The sequence below is a fragment of the Gadus chalcogrammus genome, chromosome 21 (genome assembly GCF_026213295.1).
Source record: "Gadus chalcogrammus isolate NIFS_2021 chromosome 21, NIFS_Gcha_1.0, whole genome shotgun sequence".
Classification (NCBI taxonomy): Eukaryota; Metazoa; Chordata; class Actinopteri; order Gadiformes; family Gadidae; genus Gadus; species Gadus chalcogrammus.
The window spans coordinates 13869882-13891103 of record NC_079432.1 but is presented as its reverse complement, the minus strand read 5'-3'; the positions used below and the strand labels follow the sequence as shown (position 1 = coordinate 13891103).

Genomic DNA, 21222 nt, shown 5'->3' with positions numbered 1-21222 from the left:
CCATAATGGTTATAACAAAAAAACATCAAGTACCGACACGACTTCCGTGTTTGCGCATGCCCAGTACAAGTTAACAGAAAAGGCTTGTCTATGTTTGGACGGTCGTTTTGAATCGGTAGCACGGCATCTGCTGTCATCTAATTCCATACGCTATTTCTACAAAGTCAACCAGCACAGACAGTTAAATCTTAAACTTAGCAATCTGTGTACTGCAACATTAGTTGTCGGAAAGATAGTACAAGGCGAGAAAAACTGGTATCGCGCTGACGCCGGAAGCTCTGTATCTTTACCAAGCTAACGCTAGCTCGTAAAAGAGCAACAACTCGGCCTAGATTAGGGACAGCAGTTGGCTCACAGCATTCTCTGTTGATCATATTTTAGGATAATTCTCGATACAATGGCTTGTGGTGCTACTCTGAAGAGGACCATGGATTTCGATCCACTAATGAGCCCGGCATCACCCAAAAGGAGGAGATGCGTCCCGATCACAGCTGCTTCCACTTCATCGCCACAGAAGTATCTGCGTATGGAGCCTTCGCCATTTGGAGAAGTGGTTTCCTCCAGACTTACAACCGGTAGGGAGCATTTCATACAAAACATCATGCTTATAACTAATTATCCCATGGTATTAGACGTTGCTTTGCCCGATCGCGTTATCTGCCAGATGGACAGGCGACTAATTGATATGTCTACGATGACTTGATTTCTCAGAACAAATCCTACACAACATCAAGCAGGAGTACAAGCGGCTGCAGAAGCGCCGACACCTGGACAGCCTTCCGCAGCAGGCGGACGGCTGCTGTCCCGTGGACCTCCAGAGTGCTCCGAGTGGATCGTCAGGTAACGACAGACCGCTGAGGGCCATGAAGACCTACCTCAGCCTGGGTTGGGCTGTGGGATGTAACAAAATGTCTGATGTTGTGACCTAATCAAACTATGTTGGTCACACAGATTCCATTGCAACAGAATATCTCTTCTGCCAATGGACGAGATCCTCTTAACTAATGGGTGTCTCGGATATAATCATTTACAACGATTTTTTTTTTTCTCAACTCCTAGTATGTCTGGTTCCTTTTAGTATACATGATACATCTGCAAATTATCCTGTAGATGCACACAGTACAAACCAAATAAATCCCATGTAACATACAATTAAATACATAGACGGGACATTAATATTTAGGGAGACGGACCATGGAGGTCTTCATATGAAATCATCTTGGCAAAACGACATTGATTTTTATCCAGCCGATGTTGCACGAAGTGAAGCCACACACCTGTAGTGACCCTGTCCATTGGCTGTGTGCAGGGAGCTGCTCCACGTCCCCCAGCAGGAGAGAGCAGCCGCTGTTCTCCCTCAGGCAGGTGGGCATGATCTGCGAACGGCTTCTGAAGGAGCGGGAGGAAAAGATCCGTGAGGAGTACAACGAGATCCTTACCTCCAAGCTCGCAGGTATACTTGGCACGCCACTTGAGAAACCAAGATGCATAAAGTGCTGGAGCTTGAACGAGTTTTATTCACATGATGTGTTTTTTTTTTCCAGAGCAATATGACGCCTTTGTCAAGTTCACACATGACCAGCTGATGCGACGGTTTGGAGAGCAGCCTGCTAGCTGTAAGTAGTTATGTGATAAACACAATTCTGGGTAGACAACAGTATGTCGAAAACAGCAAATGTTACATTAACAAAAGTTAAATGCAGATTGTGACACTCGATGATAATGATTTATTTCTGCTAGGGAAATGTAGCCTGTACATTACACCTATTTAATTGAATGTAAGACCTTGAAGAATGGATGCTGGATCCTTAGTATCGTGATAATAAAAATAATGATTTACTTTTCTTATATTGCCATAATATTAAAGTCAAATTGTGCAATAAATTAAGCTAACACCTTTAAATTAAATGAGACGTACCAAGGTATCAACACTGACCTGTGCTATGCTCCTCTTCTGTCTTGTCCCTCAGATGTTTCCTGAGTGTCGCTGTGTGACGGCGGATCACCTTACCTATTGCTGCGAGCTACTCCAGGGAACTGGGTCTGCTTGGACGTGCCTCCTACCTGTGCCATATTGCCTGTATGTGGACGCACTGTCTGCAGCCTCAGACAGTGGCATCCACATCTGCTATCGCAGCTAGTGTGAGGAGGGCTTCCCGCTGTCTACCCGTTGAATGGACCTTTGACTCTCTAACCGATGGCCTCTTTTTACTGCCGTGTTGCTATTTATTTGGCTTTGTTTCGATGCCTCTTATAAGGCCACCTGCTACATGCATTGCTTTTTTCCCTGACAAAGTTGATTGTTTTGCAGAAGTGATCTTACCTGTATAGCTACTCTTAATGTACATTTTAAAGAAGGGATTGGTCACCCATGGGTGGTCGGATCAATAAACCCCTCAGACTGGACAAGAGAAATGTTTTTTCTTTTCAAGAATTGTTTCATTATGTATGGAAATTACTGGAATTCAGTTTGTATACACTGTATTCCTTTTGTTTTGGTTATCAAAATATCAATTTATTTGCTAAATGTGTTGAGACATTGGTTCAAGTTAAATAAATTCTTTTCACAAATGTGTTAGTTAAGTAGTGTCATGTTTACTTGCCTCTTTAGTTTAGTGACTTTAATGAGATTAGTTGGCAAGATGTTTAGGTGTACATTTTATTTTGTAACGGTACCAAAGCACATTATTTGAAGGATTACTTAAGTTAATTTTCTTTATTGAAAAATAATACTCAAGGCTCAGTCCTGAACGTAGCGACCCGGGTTCGATTCCGGCCCTCGGTCATAGCCTGCGTACCTTCCTCTTGATTACTCTAAACATACTATTGGGAAAAATATATCCCAAAATAAAATATTTAAAATAATCTGAGCTGATCGTTAGGGCTACGTCTTTTTTTTTTTTTTGATGGTTACAATAAGTGAAAATGGATGGTATGATTGTTAGTCACTCTAGATGGCATAAAGTGGTGTGGATGTGGGGGTTCACTTCAGCTGCGGCGGAGCCCATTTCAAGCGAACCCTTTTTTATGTCTTGGTGTCGTCACCAAACGAAGCCTTCTAATTGGCTGGGGGAGAAGGAGGCGCAGTTAACAAGGAAGTAGAGGAAATATCACGTTGAAGCTGAGCCGGTTGCCTTTCATAGTCAAACAAGTACATTAAAATGTGTGATTATTAAATGTAGTTTTGCGCAAATGGCTTGTTTCTTTAGAAGAAGCATTGCTGCAAAGGTATTTACTTGGGGACGTTGCTGTGAAATAGTGTGGTGCATGTGCACGTTTGCAATAGGTTGTCCGAAACTCAATAAAGCCCTATGATTAGATTGTATGAGGCTTATGTTGTCACGAAGAACTATTGTACTTTGTCTAATTGTATCTATTCAACAAAGATCCTTAATATTCTGGTAGTAGTTATAGTTTATAATAATCGTTGATATCTATCAATAGCTGGCAAGGACATTGCATCAACCAGAAGATGTCTTCATTCCAGCCCTTCATGCTGCTCCCGTTTCAAAGAAACGGTAATGTTTGTGTATGTGCTATCTCGCCGAATCAGCTCAGCTTATTATAACCATGTTCCCTAAAGTTAAATATCTATTATATTTTTCAGTCAATCTCCTGATTTCAGAGTGCCGGTCAGTACGCTCCGGATGAAAGGCATCCTACCGTCACACGGAGATGCGCAGTTGCAGGCAGAAGCGCTGGCCAATGAGGTTCGAGCATATAGCCTACGAGTAGCAGGTTGACTACATTATCCCACGGATGAACATACATACCCCCGCATAATTTTTTGTAGTATATTACTAAAATGTACCCTCTAATATATAGGCCTAACACCATATAATCTTAGTAGGCTAGACATTCTCATTTTCAATAACTATTATCGAACTTAACTATTTATACTTTCCTGCACAGTTGAATAAGGACAATGTAGTGGAAGAAATATCGACAGGACCTGGTGGGATGATCACCTTCAAAGTCCACCGTAAACTTCTGGTGGAGGTATACTGCATTTGTTTACCTTTCATATAAAACTGAAACAAATATACTCTCACTTCTGTTTCACACTGAAAACTTTTCATGCCCTTAATATTGGTGTTAGAAAATGTTGGAGCCCTTTGGAGAAGAGGATGCAAAGTTCGGCTTTAATAGTGAACTTTTCAATACTGTCAAGAAAGGAAAAACGCTGGTGGAATTTAGGTATACCTTGCACACACACACACACACGAACAAGCACACACACCCTTAGATGTTTAACCCATATTTGTATTTCATGCTACAGTTCTCCAAATATTGCAAAGAAATTTCATGCTGGACACTTGCGGTCAACTATCATAGGTGAGCAATTTTCTTTTATTTGTACAATATATCAGTTGTAGGTAACATTATTGAAATCTTCAGAACTGACTGCAGATCTATCCGGGTTTTGTAAGTATTACACATTGTGAATTTAAAGTGGATAGTAAATTCATATTAATCTGCTATACTGTATGTCCAGGTAACTTCATCGCCAACCTCAAGGAGTCTCTTGGGAACCATGTTATTCGAATGAACTACCTTGGAGACTGGGGCATGCAGTTTGGTGAGGGAATAACACAAATGCCTGCTTTGATATATTTCTATATCCTCAAAGCCGGAACCATAATTATAACGGTCTCCTTTGTCGTGCTTCAGGTCTGCTTGGGGCTGGCTTTGAACAATTTGGAAGCCAAGAAAAATTGAATGTGAATCCCTTGCAACATCTATTTGATGTGAGTTGAACATGGCTTTACTGAGCATTTGACACCCTCAGTATTGAATGTTAGTGTTTTATGTATTTGTTATTAATGTGTTATCATATATACTGCAAAAATCCTACTTGAATGGATATTTCCCAGTAAGGACAATGTGGCAGTTAGGTGTCTTGCGTGTGAGTGACGTGTCCTTTACCATCAAGGTCTATGTTCAAGCAAACAAAGAAGCAGAGGACGATAAGGAAATCCAGCTGGCCGCCAGAGAATTCTTTCAGAAGTTGGAGCAGCATGACAGCCAGGCCATGTCACTATGGCAACAATTCAGGGAAATTACAGTGAAGGAGTACCAGCAGGTTTACAAGGTACATGTCCAACGCACAAGGTCTGGGGTCAATTAAGGGTTTATAACCGATCTGGAAAGGCAGGTGGAGAGTGGTTTAACACACCCTGCAAAATTACTTCCTTACTTCCTTGATAGGATGCCTTTCCAAGTGAAACCTGAATCTATTAAAATGCCCTGACCGCCATTTCCCTTGAAGTAAAACTACGATGAAACATTCCCTCAGTATTTGTGTTGAATCAGTTGTGACCCATGTATTGTTTAGAAGTGAAGCAGAGAGACGAGATAACATCATTATAGCAAATACAGTCAAATGTGTTCTTCTTCCCCGCCTTGAATGGAGTTGTGACCTTAACACCTTTCAGCGGTTGGGCGTCCCCTTCGACGTCTACTCCGGGGAGTCCTTCCACCAGGAGCAGGCCCGGGAGGTGGTGCAGCTGCTCCAGACCCGCGGCCTGCTGAAGACCACAGAGTAGGTTCATGTGGAACCGCGCACAGGCACACAGAGTCACTCCTAACTAAATACAAGAATGAATGAGGCCCAGGGCTTAGAGGATAGTACATTGTTGCTGGTTTATAAGCGACAGATATATTATGGGATTTCTTTTAAAGGCTGTTGAAGGGTACGGCCCCGATACACAAACAGACTGCCTTAGGCACCGAACTACTTGACTGGGTTGTTGATATTACCGGAGGATATCGACAGGGTGTGGGTAATCAAACACACAAAAATCAAGAACTTGGTGTTGCATGATGTTACTGGCCTGAAAATGGGATGATAGACCAGAGGACGCAACAGGCTTTGATCAGATCTGTTATCAGAATTGATCTTACAAAAGATAAAATCCCTCCCATCCTTCCCGTAGACTCATAGACGACTCATAGACGGCCTATGTCGGGTTCATATTGTGTGTTTTGCAGGAGGGGAACTAGTGTGGTTGACGTCTCCGCAGAGGGTGACATGTCCAGCTGCTCTACCGTGTTACGTAGTGACGGCACCTCGCTCTACATCACCAGGTCGGTGGCGGTCCCCCAATGATGGGAGAGCATGCGCGCACACACGCACGCACGCACACTTTTGAGAATGCGGTTTATGTTCACTTTTTACTTGACTCAAGTATAAAGCAGTCACAAAGTTTAATGTTCAACAACCCGCTCACTTAATTTATGCAAAACAACCAAAGCCAATGAGAGATAAGTCTGTATTGAAAGTATCCTTGGACATAGACATGTGCTTATGAGGTTGTGCTCTTGATGATTTGGTTTAATTATATTGGAATTTGTTTGTTTTGTATTTGCAGAGATATTGCTGCAGCTATAGACCGCAAGGAAAAGTTCAATTTTGATGAGATGATTTATGTGGTAAGCATGCATGTGTGCTTGAATGTCCAGTAGGTGCGGTTGTGTGTGTGTGTGTTTGTATGTGTTTTTTTTCGAAGGCTAAAATGTCCACAATGTGGTTTGAAACATAAACATAATTAGATTGTATTTTTATTGTTCTCTTTTTCCCTTTGAAGACAGACAAAAGCCAACAGAATCACTTTCTGCATTTGTTCCACATCCTACGCCTCATGGGACATCCTTGGGCTGAGAGGTAGAGAGAAAACACACTGTCATGTCCCCACACACACACCGCTACAAAACAAGCCTCTACCAAGCTAATGCTGACCAGCAGACCATCAGGGTTAGTGTGACCTGTGTGTGTGTGTGTGTGTGTGTGTGTGTGTGTGTGTGTGTGTGTGTGTGTGTGTGTGTGTGTGTGTGTGTGTGTGTGTGTGTGTGTGTGTGTGTGTGTGTGTGTGTGTGTGTGCGCGCGTGCGCACAGCTGTCGGCACGTGTCCTTCGGCCTGGTCCAGGGCATGAGCACCAGGAGAGGAGAGGTGGTGTTTCTGGAGGACGTCCTTGACGAGGCTCGCGCCCGGATGCTCCACAACATGCAGCAGGCAACGAGTAAAAATTATATTTCCTTGGATAGAAAACGAAACAAAAAAAAACAGTTTATAGCAGAGTTTAGTTATAGAACAGTCCAAGCAGGTGTTCAGTACCAGCGTGTCAGAACTCTCCCTCGGTGTGTGTGGTGATGGCGGGCTGCCCCCCACCAGCCCTCCACCACACACACTCCACACGGAGTAAACAAGATTTCGCACAATGTAGAAGTGATACAATGATTCTAGTCACTAATGGTAGTTAGTTATTTAGAAAGAAACATGGGGTTTCCAGGGACATCTCAAAATAAAGTAGCCTAGTCCTTCTGGAAAGATAAACTGTTTAGAAGGATAACCAGACTGTTTACCACCTCAAGTGAATTAACCTAAACTATCCCCAGTCAGATCCATCTATCTATCTATCCATCCATCCATATGTATATACATATATATATATATATAGTCTTTCTCCCTTGTATTTGTTATACTCTGAAATAACTTGAATGGAACTTTAGATGTTTGGGGATAAGCAGTACAGCAGTCAGGTAGCTATTTGAAGCTATAATAAACTGCGTAATTTGTTTATTTAGGTAAAGCATTATGAAAAAATTGACATGCACAATAAAGCAGACAAAAAATATATTATTTTTTTGGTATGCCCAGAGGGATAATTTCCTTTTCCCTCTGGGCTAAGCCCCGGATGTTAACCTAGAATCATCCCTGTCCCTCACCGTCTCCAAATGTATCCACCAGCCACCAAGGAAATGGCCGACCCTGGGGACACGGCGGAGAAGGTTGGGATGAGCGCCCTCATAGTTCAAGTAGGTTCACACACCGTCAAATAAGTGGGATGAATATTGTGGATGCTTTTAAATTGTGGTCGTCCTTTACATATGCGCTGAGCTCAACTGCTCATGATCACTTCTCAAACCCCCTCATGTAGTGCCACCTGACTCGCCTCCCGCGTCGTCATTGGTCAACAGGGTTGTCGTTGATATTGCTCGTAGGTTGTTCAGGCAATAGGTCAGAGATCTGTGGTGTGCGTCTTGTGTTGGGCTCTGGTTGATTAGGTGTCGTTCCATTCAGGACTTTAGAGGCCCGCTGGAGGCAGACTACAGGTTTGACTGGGACCGAATTCTCCAGGCCCAGGGAGACACCGGAGTCTTCCTGCAGTACACACACGCACGCCTACGAAGGTAGCAGCCACCTCTGAAACACCTAAACAGTACTTGTGCACAAAAGTTTGTCCCCAACTGGTTGTTGATAAGGATGCAGGTGTTCATAAACCAGTTACTGTTGGATCAGTTATGTGTGATTTGTGACACTGTGTCTTTCAGTTTGATACGGACTAATAGCACTATGGCAGCCAAGGAAATTGATCCTTCGCTCCTATTGGAGCACAGAAGCATTGCTATCCTGCAGCATCTTCTCCGGTAAGTAAGTGTGTGTGCTCATGGGCCAAGAACATTCAAGCCCCTCAATGGGAGTTTGATGATCTGCGAATCATTCAATGATCTATAGATGCATCTCTATTCATTAGTGTATTTTGGTGTCTTTCCTTCAGTTTTGATGAGGTGTTATACCAGTCTAATCGAGACCTGCAACCCAGACACCTTGTCACCTTCCTAACCAAGCTCAGGTGAGCGTACATGCTGTTGAACTCGTTCTCCGGGTTTCCATTGTATTTGATAGAAGACTACAGATGGTGTCATCTTATGATGGAAACATGTGATTGCAAAATGTACCCATCTACACTCCCTGAATGGATCTGTGCTCCGTCTGTCCAGTCACCTGGTGGCCTCTGCCCTCAGGGAGCTGCCAGTCAAAGGAAGCCCTGACGACGTGGCTCAGGTGAGCTTGTCTATTGCATACCTTATTGTACACTTATATGGGAGGGGTTGAACAAAGGGTCGGGTTCAGTGTCATTCATGAGTCATCTTTTCTCACGATCAATTTGGTCCGTTGAGAAAAATGCACTATATACAAAAGTTTACTTTTGAAGTTTGTTTCCATTTATTTGTACACATTATCGAATTTGCTAACAATTCTTGATATTTTCCCAGCATAAATAAACCAATTGTTTTAATTAAATATTATATATTTATTAAATATTATATATTTATTAAATATTAATATATAAATAAATATTCTCTATTATTCTTAAAAGGGACACCATAGGCCAGCACTATTACAGAGATTCCAGATGCAACAACTAAATAGGAATATATTGTTCAGTAACAGATGGCAGAGACGCTTACTGTCCCCGTCGTCCCATTGGGACAAAACACGAGAGGGACACCGAGCCACAGTGACTCAACGTTGGCGTTTGTTTGTATTTCAACAGGCCCGGTTAAGACTGTTCAGCGGTGCCTGCTCAGTCCTAGCCAGTGGAATGAGGATCCTGGGCATTAAGCCTGTGGAGAAAATGTGAATCTATTCAGACTGAACCTTCAAAGATAATTGTAAATAAAAATTTTACATTCAAAACATATTCCTCCGTTCATTCATTTATTTAAGTGTAACAAAAGGACTCCTTTCTTTCTGGTGGTTATATACTTTAATCAAAGCTTTGATTTGCTTTACGTTTAAAAAAGAAAGGAAATCGAACTTGACAAAACATTAAGAAATCACAGAATCAAAGTAGACAAAAGGTACAATAGAAATATGAGCCGACATGCAGTCCGTTGTGATTGGGCACTCGTTAACAGTCTGGTAGAATGAAAGCCTTGATTCAACAGGCTTTATCGTGAAGTGGCTGAGTCCCAGCTAACCTTTCAACACATGGACCCTCTAAATCGACTGCAGTGGCCTGGCATTAAGCCAGTGTATTTACAAGTCACCACAAATCAATGTAATTTTAACATTAGCCTCCATCTGTTGTACGTGACCATCGGCCTGAACGTTGACGCAAATAGAATACAAATCAAGAAAATACCAGTCCTTTGGAGGCCCTCCAAGGCCCAACCCCTTCAGACAGTGATCAACTTCTGTTTGACCTCTGTGTCGTCAGCGTTGTACTGGGGCAGCTTGGCTGCTTCTTGCTTGGGCAGGCCATACAGGTAGATGGACACGCACACCATCATGGCTCCAGAAGCAAAGGTCACCGCTGGGAGAGAGCACAGTAAGAGATGCTAGTTTAATCCACACACGATTAAACAACTTTTTTTAAGTCAAAAGTATGCCTTGATAATCCAGGCATCTATTACTTAAATACACAATCCCACCATTATATTTAAGTGCCACATACTTAAGAACCCCTTTACATTTGCACTTGATATTTTACATATAGAAGTACATTAAGTCTTATTATTTGCATTTATTCCAAGGCCGTTCAAATGGTGATGAAAAGCCCCATTGGATGGCATTGGCGCGTGGTGCCGTGCTGCGCTTAGGAGGACTTACTGATCTGCAGACCGAACAGGAGGACCGACGCCACCGTGGAGATAACGATGGCGGCGGCGGCAGAGAAGCCCTTCATGATGTTGTCCGTGTACTTCACCACAACCGAGGTGTACAGACCCCCCACACTGGCCAGGACTGGGGGCGGGAGGGGGGTTATAGTTAAAAAAAAATATATATATATATAAAACACAAAAAAGGAGAAGACAAGGATAGGTACATCATCAAACACATCCCTGTGTGTGTGGTGGGCCACTTACACACGACAAAGCATACCCAGGGGGTGTAGCCGAAGAAGAAGCCCTTTTCCATGACATTGGCGCCGTCTGTCACACACACTCCGAACAGCGTGACCGCGATGCCAGAGATGTACATCTGGATGTTCCTCACCCACAGGGACGTGTCGGAGCTCTTCAGGACCTTCTCAAAGTAAACACCTGGACCACACAAGCACAAGACCCCGACGCGCAAACGTGTTAATGCGATATATTCCAGATCAGAAAGCAGGTTCCGTCGGTGTGATGTTTTACCTGCAAACCCAGAACAAATGACGGCGATCGCGATGGCTACAAAACCCAGAAAGGGGTTTTGTTCGATCTGAAAGGTTGGACCACAAGTCAAAAACCCGGGCAGGAATTATATAATTGAAACGTTAGCAATAACAATGAAATTCCGGCGTTTCTTTTACCCTTTCTTGTACCCATTTCATCCTACCTGGACTTTAGTGGCTTCTGCAGGCTTCCATTGAACCAGGGTGACCCCGGCGCATAGCATTAGGACTGAGAACCACTGCATCCTGCTGAGGGAGCGGTTCAGCATGAACACCATGCACAGGGCCGTGCACGGGATCTTCAGCTGGTAGGTCACCTGTCCACACACAAACATACCAAGGAGATGTCTTGGTGAGAGAAGTATGCACGTAAGATACATCGATTCTGCAGTGGCCTTCGCTGACAACGGCTCCCAATTAAAATGAATGTTATTCATGCTGGAAAAGATACGCACTGTGAATGCAGATGTAGATCGTTTACTATGAACTATTCGAATATACCTTTTGTAAAACGCTTGGATTAATGCCATATCTTGAAATTATTTATTCTGGCCAGCTGTTGTAGCCCTAGAGTTCCCACGGCCATAACCAAGTGGTAACCAAATAAGTAATGGTTCTTACCTGATACACTGCTGCATCCAGGTTGCTTAAGGCCAAGAAGGCCATGTTATTCTGCACAGCATACACAACTGAAGGAACGCTGAGTTTGAGCAGTTCTTTGGGGCTTTGTAATACATGTTCCACCAGAGAATTCTTCAACCGACTGGGGCTTCCCGTTTCTCTGTCAGAAAAACAAGAAACAATATGTTAACAAAATCAGCGGAAACGTTATTCTATAGCTGACAAATTTAATTTAATTTCAGCAAGTTCCCTGCTGATGGCTAAATGTCAGACCAGCCCCATTTGTGCATTAAAGATCCAGCTTATGGTCATTACTAACCTTTGGGTCACACGGATCACATAGCTTTCACTTTCAGTAGAAAATAAACATGTTTCTTTACTTCCCAGGTTCATAAAAGGCTTTTGAACATATGGTATTGATAATTGTATGTCATTTTGTGGGGCATAATGTGTTTATATACCAGTTGAAACATATATTTTAATCCATAACATATCCCCTTAATGTCTGCGGTTGTCCATTATTTGTTCAATGCTAGACTTCAAACAGGTTTGGGGCACATTGTGGAACAGGTAGGGCAAGTATTTTAATGATACTGAATGTTTACTTTGGTATTACAAAAGTCCGGCATTGATACACCCTTATATCCGTTTGTACAGCTTCTGTGAGGAAACATTTCAAGGTTTATCAAGACTCTCAAACATCAATTATAAGTAATTTAAAAATAACTATCATGTAAAGGGTTTGCCTCACACTGGCCAATACCAGCAGTACTATATAGCAGTAATATTACGACACACTGGAACTACTGGGGTGAAAGAGGGTTATTCTAACCTCGCCAACATCCCAAGACTCAGTATTAATTTGATGACTTCAGTGGTGCACACAGCAGTGGTGGAGAAGTACAGGTCCCCTGATGATATTGTTCTGGTGTATCGCAGGGCCACAGTGTATGTCGCTGCCACCAATGTCATCACAGACAGGCAGTACAGCTTGAACGCCGCACTCACCGGCTCTGACAGCAAAACATAGCAACATTGGAAATGAACAGGAAGGAATGCAATGCAAAAGAGCAGAAAACAGTAGATACCAATATATCAATTTAACTTCAACGATTCGGTTACAAATAAAAAACATGCAACATAACGCGAACGTTGATTGTGTTAAAAAAACGAATTAGCTAACTAATTCACTTGAATAGGTTTGCAACTCACCGTTGGCCATTGTTATTGTTGTGTGTCTACTCGAAAATTAAATAAGTTCCACAAGGAAAAATCACGGAACGATATGTTCCAACATTGCTCAGTAACACTGTCCTCTCTCCGGCATACTTCCGGTTAAGCCCACAATGCAACGGGCCCCCTCCTGCCCCAGCGGTGCGCTTGTTTTCCCAACAGCTTTAAATGCCGACTTCAGTAAGCACACAGGTGGAATCTAATGATAACAAACCGTTTATAAAGAATTTGAATAATACTAGAGACACACACACGATTTAATATTTCTCATCATGTCATTCACAAGACATTGCACTTGTCAATTACAGCTTTCTTAGCTGTACTTTTATCATTTCTGTGGAATGTTAAAACTGAAAATAACAAGATTTGCCTTGAAGGATTTTTATTTTGTTGTAGTTACACAATTTAAAAACATTCGGTCGTACAGAGTTAAAGTTATTCATCAGCAAATGTAAACCAAATAGAAAGAAAGAAACACCAATTGTTCTTTGACTTTTAACATGGTTATCTTACATCACGCCTACACTTGGGATGCCATGGAAAGCATTCGTTATTAGATTTCCCAGTGGAACATTGAATACGTACCATCAAAACTAATGTGCTACTCTGCACGTGGTATATGTTAAATGAGAGGGCCGGCAGGCAAATTGAACAATATGTCTGTAGCATGTCAAGTGTTATTTGATCTTTGCAAAGAGCAACCAAACCAAACTAAAAACCAAACCACGGTAACAGCATGTGCAAAGTGAGAGAGGTTGGACAATTGCAGTAGCCCATGTTGAAACACCTATTCTGCCGTCAGTTTGCGCACTCTTTAACATATAAACAAACGACAACCTAGATGGGAAGCAGCGCAAAAAAAAAGGACAAGAAATAAAAAAAAGACATCTGGCTGATTCAAGAGTTGGAGTCTGAAGGAGTCCGCTCGAAGCCCTCACTCTCCCTCACCAGCGCCCTCTCCAGGATGACGCGGCCCTCCTTGTAGCGCTGGCTGTCCTCCGTGGCGAACTCGTAGAGCCAGCCCACCTTGCTGTTGCAGTTCTTGCAGCTCACGTCCCGCACCATGTGCCTCCCGGTCAGCATGACGCGCTCCTGCACGTCGCTGTGCTGGAGGTTCACCACCTGGGGGACAGGGCACACGGAAAGGGGTGATTCCCTCAGAGCTATACAAATAAATGAAAATTAACGATAGTAATGTTTGAGAATGTATAAAGATTCTGTTTATTGATGATGGTTACGATGTTCATCCCTGTCTCCTTTAGGTTAAGGTCGGTTGGTCTTCTCTGGCTGAGAGACGCATAACCATGAGCATTTGTTTAATTATGAAGCCCATATTATGTTACATCCATGTTGATTGGACCTTTGGCAGACATTGAACTGGCTCCAAGGGCTGATGCTTCAGGAACATCATGCCAGGACCGATCATGGACAGATGGCGTTTAGTGTTGGACTCATGGAATATTTTGCAATGTAACCTAAAAATCAATAGACTTTTTTGGGCACTTTTTTAATTTCATTATGAAAACGAGGATCCCTCTTTCAATGGTTCTTCTGAGCATTATAAATAAAGGTTGAATAAATTAATGAATAGGAGTGGTTAGAAATTATTTGTGGCTACTGACCACACAGAAACCAATCTGCTCGCTACTGCAAATAGTCTTCTCGTTTTCATAGTTATCTTGAGCATGTGTATGGATGTACCTAGCTTCCAGCATCATCCCCTGACATATTTGACCAAAATAGCTTTGAGTTCTTTGAGCTCTGCGGGCTACAATACCCAGCACATTTGAAGGATAGCAGTCTAGTATTAATATTACTCTGCCTATAAACAGATTTTCAAGCAAATAAACACCAGCTTTGTTTTTGTATTCAAAAAATACATTTTAGTCAGACAAGCCACATGGAGTTATCGACATTGGTAATAGTGACCTGAAGAAGGGACCTAATAAGGACTCAAAGCATATGGTTGATAACGTTGGACAGTGTTATTATGGCCTATTATTGCTGTATGCTATGTTCCTCTATTTTTGATGGCCTATTTGTATTATAAATTGCAGCCAATTTAATGGCCTAAGAATAGCCTATGCTTTGGGTTAGTCTGGGGGTCAATAAGGTGGTGCTACCTTGTTGAAGAGGAAGGCTCGGCCCGTGGCCCCCGTGAAGCGCGTGGAGATGAGCTCCGCGCGGTTGGTCAGCGTCGTGTCACAGTTGGCGCAGCAGAACAGCCGAGTGCCGCCGATGTGGTCCAGAAAGATCCGTCCCATGTTCTCAATCACTTAGTTAATGTATGACAAACCTTTAAGGGGAGACAAAACCATTTATAATTGAGCCATGGTCTCGTAGAGTATCAACAAATACGAGTTACACATGACGTAGCATACGATGTGACAAATGCTATATAGCGTTACACACTGATGATGTGGACGGCGGTGTGGCAGCAAATCAACCGACCAAATGTCTTCAGTCCCAGGTCAGAATATTCTCCTCGGTCAACTTTTTTTTCCTTCTCAGAACTGTCTTTTTCCGTTGTATACTAGGTTAAACTGTCGCCGTAGTCCACATTGTGTTTTGGTTTTTCGACACAGCTGATGTGAAATGATCAACATCCGGTGTCGGTGACGAAGACACGTCCTTAACGTTTCCTATCAAACCACTAGGGGGAGCAGGGTACTGAACAAGCTGGAGGAAAAGGGGATGGAGCAACAATTTTTGCTCTGGCAAGAGATGAGGTCATATGCGTTCTCACTGCAGTCTGACCGAAAACTAGTTATGTCAGAAATAACTACGGTCATAGATTTTACAATTGATTGCGTGAAATGGTAATGCACTTTATTTTGGTGTGCTCCCTGCTGTAGGATATAAAGCATGACAAAGAGGTGTGTGTGTGTGTGTGTGTGTGTGTGTGTGTGTGTGTGTGTGTGTGTGTGTGTGTGTGTGTGTGTGTGCGTGTGCGTGTGCGTGTGTGTGTGTGTGTGTAAAAAGAAAAGCAAATACAACAAATAAAGCCATAATGGTCAGAGTTGAAATACAGTATTGCATTCAGTGTTTTCAATGTAGAACTCTCATTATTGAGAGATGATTGATAATCGGTAGATAAAATAAATCAAGGTCTGGGCCACTTGTTATCCCAGCTACATGACTGTTACGTTTAACCATATTGTATGATGAGATAATGTTGATCTGGATAAAGTGATCTGAACACTTCTACTGACCAGCCCATCATCAACAAATGATTAATGTGTTACTAAGACTGCTTTTTTCCTGGTAAATGCTGCAGAGAATTGCTGACGTCATTTTATAGTGTAATGCGCGCTTTATCTGTAACAGTGAACTAGTTTATTCAGACCATTGTCTCGAATAATGGTTTTCAAGGTGAAAGTATTTTATTGATCCTTTTTCATGAAAAAAAAGGCCTAGTCAAAGTCGTGTGCACAGCTATATTATGTAGGTAAATTTGCATTTCTTCCTTAATAAGTCCAATAAAAAAGGATTTAAATATTTTTGATAACAATGCCGATATGCAGCGCAGTTCATAAGCTTATGTTCATGTCTTGAGCGATCATTCATTCCTTTGAAATTGCTTCTTCATCATCCACAAAACCTTTCCTCTGCACTCTGTGTGTCATCTCCTGCAAACAAAAACACCTCAAGGCCACCCGTCAGAATGTTCCAGATGTACGGCCCATTCACTGATAAACAGTTCAATGGTAGAGACACAACCTGTAACAGGTACAGGTGTGATTCCTGACTCCTCACTATTGAGGCAGGGAGGTGAAAATGAGGTCAGGGACATCTCACCTATTGCTAACCAATCAGAGATTAGCAGATAGCTCATACATTCATTTTATTTGATGCGTTTTCATACTGCCATGCAGAAATAGATAAGTTTATCATATAGATACATCCGGTAATTATAGTTGTGCTTTTAAAATAACATTGTTACTGTTTGTCCAACCACCAGATAAGGAAGGAGTTTAATGCTCCTTCCTTATCCTTATCTTAACTAAGAAATGATGAAATTGTGAACCTGCTTTCTCTGGTAACTCAGTTGTCTTGATAAGGCCTGACATGCTTGTTGAATGCACACACAGGCCTAGGTCGTCTGATCATACTCAGAGCTATTTACAGGCACATTGAAACAATCATGTTGGCATTGGAGTTGTCCAAGATACCCTAACTAACCGTAGAAGCAGATCCAATGTTGCGTCAGTCAGATACTGCGGTGACTGGTGTTCATCTTTGACCTTTGAGCCTCCACTCCCCTCCAGCACCCTGTTTTACAATGCCCTTATTTGCCCCTCAACCATCACCCGTTAATACACATTAAGACCCTTTAATGCACTGTCACTGTTAACAGGCTAACTGCTAAGGCCATTTACGTTTCAGGACTGGGCCAGTCCTCTCTTCCCTCCACCCCCTTTCCCAGCCTTGTAATTATGCAATTATGCATATGTGTAACTTTGTAATAATTCCCAGCCTTGTAATTATGCAATAATGTATATGTGTAACCTTGACAGGTAGAATTGCCCATCATAAAAAGCAGTCCCACAAAAGTGGTGAGAGCAGCTGGGAGAAGACTGAACCCACAGTAGATAGGAGCTGAAAGTCCCAGAATGATTTCATCGCTGCTTACAGTTACGCTGCTGGGGCTCGCGTGGACACCAGGTTAATTTTGTTCATTTTACCTTGTTTGAATGTTTTCTTGCCTAAATCTGCTTAGACTCATATGACTTTATATTTTTGATTTAGTGTTAAGTTGAGAACGTGGCCGTACAGAACACCAGTCAGTTGTTTAAGTTGTTGATTTCAAATGTTTTGAATTGGAGAAAGAGAATTAGGTTGTGGTTAAACTTGAATGTTTGCAGCAAGAGAAATCAAGAAATAATATTTAGCAAAACAAAGCGCTGACATGAATTTAACCTTTTTAAATGAAAGTCTGATAGGAGTCGTGTTATATTGTTTAAATATATATAGGAATGATAACATGTAACAGTTGCATGTGTTGAAGAAATATTCTGAATATTGCATTCCGTGAGCAGTAATTCTATTCCACTGAATAACACCTGCAGTCTTGGCAGCACAGTGATGTATTCATTACTGCTACTGGATCTACCAAGGTTTTACTGAGGTGCTCATGCTCATGCTCTCTTCCCCTCTATCATCACTCCAGCAACAGCCCTACCATGCCCCGAGACACTGCCCTCTCAACCACCTCCATCAACTGGTGAGTATCTGTCTGTACGTCCATGCGTCCGTCCATGCATCTCTCTAGTGTATCCATAATAGTATCCTCTGTAGCTGTGTGTCCGTCCGTCCGTCTGTCCGACCCTCTGTTTGTTTTGCAAAACAATAATCAATGGATATATTTCTCTCAAGCCCATAGTGTGAAGCCTTCAGATCTGGCTGTCCTTTCTCCCATTGGCCTGCATACCAGGTAACCAGAAATACCACTTATTGAAGGACTCTGATTCTGACGTTGAACAAATAGTTAGAATGTAAATGACCAAGACATGGTGAGCAACCCACAGCCCTCCTGCCCACCCTCTTCTCGTCTCTCTGCCTCCCTACAGCACGGAGCTGCCCAAAGTGATGGGCCGACTCCAAGGTGATTATAATGTTTGTTGCTGCCCACAAGCCTGGACTTATCCCTTCTAGAATTGTCCTTTGAATACTAATGACTGTGGATTGATGTTTAATGATGTCTGTTTTATAAAATGTATTCATAGATTCTTATACCAAAGGTTTTATTTTCTGTTGCTTATATATTGAATAGCTTCTTAATTTTGTATTTTAATTTAAAAGTGCTACAGTTGTATTTGCTTTATTTAAAAATATATATATGTATTGGCCTACATTTGGTCTGATAGTGATCAAAAGTATTTCTGAATGAATTCACACAGGTGCTTGTATACTTAGATCCTCCATAATTTGACTTGGCTATCATTTGGGGGCAGTGTTGAACATAATCTACATTTTTGGATACTACTATGTGGTATCTTTACGGCTCTCATAGCTTAAGACCGCATTGATAAGAGTAATTAGTGTTAAAGCTAATACATCATACATGTCCGCTGCCAATTTTCTTTTGCATTAGTGGGTCATTATGTATGATAATTGTTGGGTACATTATACACACGTGTGACCTTTTCTTCATACTGAGAAGTAATAATAGGTAACTAATTAGCTTAATACAGCTCCAATCTATCACTTCCTATTTGGATTATCCGTAGATATCAAAAGCAGACTCTTTGATCGCAGTTTGGTACATTTTGTCTAAATGGAAATTAGTTTTAGCTTTTGCAATGCCATAGTGAGATTAAACTTATTTTGATCTGGTCTTCCTCAGAGATGATGGCCCTGCTCAGCCCTAGACTATTCACTCCCTTGGTTTCTGCAGAGATGAACCTCTACGACAGGGACATTGTGCAACACAGGTACAGACGGCACAAGCACATGTGATCTAGTCATACAAATTTGGATGCAGAGAAACACACTTATTATTTTCTGCATATGTTTTGTGTGTTTATAGGGATCTGGTAGAGCAGGCAAAAGAACTGTCTCTCGACCTGCAGGGCCGTAAGGTAAACACACATGCGCCCACACATTGGGAGCGTGTAAAACACGGGATCATTAGTAAAATACTGTTTTAGTAGCATCAGTCAAATAGAAATCTATTGAAAACAACCCATCAGCTAGTGGCACCTTAGGGCGAGGACGCAGAACAACAACCAACCAATAAATAACACATACCTCATATCTAAACAAACGTCCAATATGTTTGTGATCAACGCACTATGCCTAATCTTCCACCTGGGTTTACTGTTGGACCTGTATGTGTCTGTATGTGTCTCTGTCCTGACAGAACATTGATGCGGAGAGGGATTGGAAGCTAGTGCTGCTGTTTGTTCAGGCGGATCAGATGTGTTCCTGCGAAGTGGAGCAGGTAGGCTGTGACTTCCCTGTGGGACGCTTATGCAGACATGACATGTGATGAGAAAGATCAGTGAGTAGTGCATGATGCAAACAGTACCATAGCTGTCCCCACCTCCAGATTTGGAGTGTTCCCAGACTAAAAAACCCAGAGTCGAGCATGATTAATAAGTACAAACAATATTGATAATGTTCAGGTGATACATAAATAAACCTCTTTGCCTTGTATACAAACCTTTTGTTTCTTCTATTCAAACCCACCAAAGCATTCTGAAGGTCAGCTATAGATTTAGGGTGAAGGTTTGTTACTGTCTGTCATTTACAGTTAAAGAAAAGGTATCACCTGCCCAGGCTTTCAGGAAACCCACCATTCTTCCTCAGTTGCTGACAGAGTTTGTGCTTGTGTGTGCAGGCAAAGTCTGTCATAAACACCACTGTCCAGGAGGTTGATCGTGCTTTGAAGTTGCTGCACTCTCAGGTTGACTATACGACGATGTACATGTATATAAAGGACTTTACAATAATGCATTGTAATGATTATGATAATATGAATAATATGAATAATTAAGAGTATGATGACAATTGTATTATTACAAAATAATTGTATAACATAAAAATGATAATTGTTATTATTTTTATACAATTGATATCAATATTTTATAATAATATATATGTTATCATATTCCTAATAATCGCAATGATCATAATGATCATAATGGGGTCTGAGGACTGATTAGACTGGTTTGCTTTGTTTTTGCAGCTGAAGAGAACCATTGTCAGCGTGGCCGTGTGGGACGGAGAGTACGACAGCTTCAATAACAGGTTAACCCATGTAACAGCAATACTGTATGATCTTGATGAACCAATACTCATTTGGTTGTTCATTAGTTGGTCAGAAGGATGGATGTTTTGGGTGGGATTTCTCTCGCAAGTGTTCATTTAACTTTAAAGGAGCTTGTCAATTGATTTCACATGGTAAAATTGGCCTCAATTCGTCTACTTCTCCAATTTAATCAATCCTAAAATGTATAAAACTTTTCTCCATTCATTCAACAAATACAGTTATCTCAGAAACAACTTCCAACTTGTCCTTGTTTTCCCCTTTGCACTGTATCGACAGGAAGTGTCCATGCTCCCAAACAGAACCAGAAGGGAGGTTACACCGGGCCGTGCTCACACTGTTCCTACAGGTGTGGCCTCCGTCTTATTAAAGGGGACATATTATACCAACAGGTGTGAGTGGGATTAGCCGTTACAAGGTGTTCTGAAAGTCAAGTGGGCATGTCCACCTAGATGTATGACGGATAGATGAGCAACGTTTGCTACAGTCCACTGGGTAGGCCGGTAGACTGATCTATCCAGCACACATCTAGGTGGACACGCCCACTTGTGATGTCAGAAGAGGCCGATTTTCGAAACGTCTTGAAACGGCTAATCACACTCACACCTGGTGTAATATGTCACCTTTAAGTTAATACAATAACATACATACAG

General features: G+C 42.0%; 4 protein-coding genes across 8 annotated transcripts; 2 read left to right on the top strand and 2 right to left on the bottom strand.

Moving 5' to 3' along the window:
* The first annotated feature begins 42 nt into the window (after positions 1 to 42).
* On the top strand, positions 43 to 2571 carry LOC130374753 (akirin-2-like). The gene is made up of 5 exons (XM_056581697.1): positions 43 to 575; positions 712 to 840; positions 1310 to 1453; positions 1545 to 1616; positions 1971 to 2571. Exons 1-5 carry the CDS (start codon positions 398 to 400, stop codon positions 1979 to 1981), a joined length of 534 nt encoding a protein of 177 aa, XP_056437672.1. The 5' UTR covers positions 43 to 397; the 3' UTR covers positions 1982 to 2571.
* Positions 2572 to 3080: 509 nt separating this feature from the next.
* Positions 3081 to 9478, top strand: LOC130374484 (probable arginine--tRNA ligase, mitochondrial). Of its 2 annotated transcripts, XM_056581271.1 has the most exons (20): positions 3081 to 3228; positions 3445 to 3518; positions 3608 to 3710; positions 3913 to 3999; positions 4100 to 4197; positions 4280 to 4335; positions 4496 to 4579; positions 4672 to 4748; positions 4934 to 5092; positions 5436 to 5542; positions 5992 to 6087; positions 6372 to 6432; positions 6588 to 6664; positions 6896 to 7020; positions 7749 to 7816; positions 8082 to 8191; positions 8333 to 8428; positions 8560 to 8634; positions 8783 to 8846; positions 9340 to 9478. In XM_056581271.1, exons 1-20 carry the CDS (start codon positions 3193 to 3195, stop codon positions 9424 to 9426), a joined length of 1740 nt encoding a protein of 579 aa, XP_056437246.1. In that variant the 5' UTR covers positions 3081 to 3192; the 3' UTR covers positions 9427 to 9478. The 2 variants fall into 2 exon arrangements, with proteins under 2 accessions (XP_056437246.1, XP_056437247.1); XM_056581272.1 differs by lacking the exons at positions 8082 to 8191; positions 8333 to 8428; positions 8560 to 8634; positions 8783 to 8846; positions 9340 to 9478 and adding an exon at positions 7939 to 8070.
* LOC130374485 (CMP-sialic acid transporter-like) lies at positions 9041 to 12933 on the bottom strand. Of its 2 annotated transcripts, XM_056581274.1 has the most exons (9): positions 12778 to 12908; positions 12398 to 12578; positions 11566 to 11725; positions 11109 to 11261; positions 10925 to 10991; positions 10655 to 10831; positions 10398 to 10532; positions 9931 to 10101; positions 9041 to 9409 (listed from the first exon to the last, which is right to left on the bottom strand). In XM_056581274.1, exons 1-8 carry the CDS (start codon positions 12785 to 12787, stop codon positions 9965 to 9967), a joined length of 1020 nt encoding a protein of 339 aa, XP_056437249.1. In that variant the 5' UTR covers positions 12788 to 12908; the 3' UTR covers positions 9041 to 9409; positions 9931 to 9964. The 2 variants fall into 2 exon arrangements, with proteins under 2 accessions (XP_056437249.1, XP_056437248.1); XM_056581273.1 differs by lacking the exon at positions 9041 to 9409 and having other exon boundaries at positions 9432 to 10101; positions 12778 to 12933.
* A 102-nt stretch (positions 12934 to 13035) lies between these two features.
* Positions 13036 to 15427, bottom strand: LOC130374486 (protein yippee-like 5). 3 transcript variants are annotated; one of them, XM_056581275.1, is made up of 3 exons: positions 15211 to 15427; positions 14922 to 15094; positions 13036 to 13920 (listed from the first exon to the last, which is right to left on the bottom strand). In XM_056581275.1, the coding sequence occupies exons 2-3, from the start codon at positions 15060 to 15062 to the stop codon at positions 13696 to 13698; spliced, it is 366 nt and encodes a 121-aa protein (XP_056437250.1). In that variant the 5' UTR covers positions 15063 to 15094; positions 15211 to 15427; the 3' UTR covers positions 13036 to 13695. The 3 variants fall into 3 exon arrangements, with proteins under 3 accessions (XP_056437250.1, XP_056437252.1, XP_056437251.1); XM_056581277.1 differs by having other exon boundaries at positions 15207 to 15421; XM_056581276.1 differs by having other exon boundaries at positions 15250 to 15421.
* Positions 15428 to 21222: the final 5795 nt, after the last annotated feature.

Bases quoted from the DNA above. Each gene is read 5' to 3' on its own strand.
- LOC130374753 (XM_056581697.1), top strand. From the start codon at position 398: ATGGCTTGTGGTGCTACTCTGAAGAGGACCATGGATTTCGATCCACTA. The intron at 576-711 runs GTAGGGAGCATT...TTGATTTCTCAG, and splicing joins TTCCTCCAGACTTACAACCG to AACAAATCCTACACAACATC. The intron at 841-1,309 runs GTAACGACAGAC...GGCTGTGTGCAG, and splicing joins TGCTCCGAGTGGATCGTCAG to GGAGCTGCTCCACGTCCCCC.
- LOC130374484 (XM_056581271.1), top strand. From the start codon at position 3,193: ATGGCTTGTTTCTTTAGAAGAAGCATTGCTGCAAAG. The intron at 3,711-3,912 runs GTTCGAGCATAT...TTTCCTGCACAG, and splicing joins CAGAAGCGCTGGCCAATGAG to TTGAATAAGGACAATGTAGT. The intron at 4,336-4,495 runs GTGAGCAATTTT...CTGTATGTCCAG, and splicing joins CTTGCGGTCAACTATCATAG to GTAACTTCATCGCCAACCTC.
- LOC130374485 (XM_056581273.1), bottom strand. The intron at 10,992-11,108 runs GTAGGATGAAAT...CCAACCTTTCAG, and splicing joins CAGAAGCCACTAAAGTCCAG to ATCGAACAAAACCCCTTTCT. The intron at 10,102-10,397 runs GTAAGTCCTCCT...GCTCTCTCCCAG, and splicing joins CCTGTTCGGTCTGCAGATCA to CGGTGACCTTTGCTTCTGGA.
- LOC130374486 (XM_056581275.1), bottom strand. From the start codon at position 15,062: ATGGGACGGATCTTTCTGGACCACATCGGCGGCACTCGGCTGTTCTGC. The intron at 13,921-14,921 runs GTAGCACCACCT...CCTGTCCCCCAG, and splicing joins GAGCCTTCCTCTTCAACAAG to GTGGTGAACCTCCAGCACAG.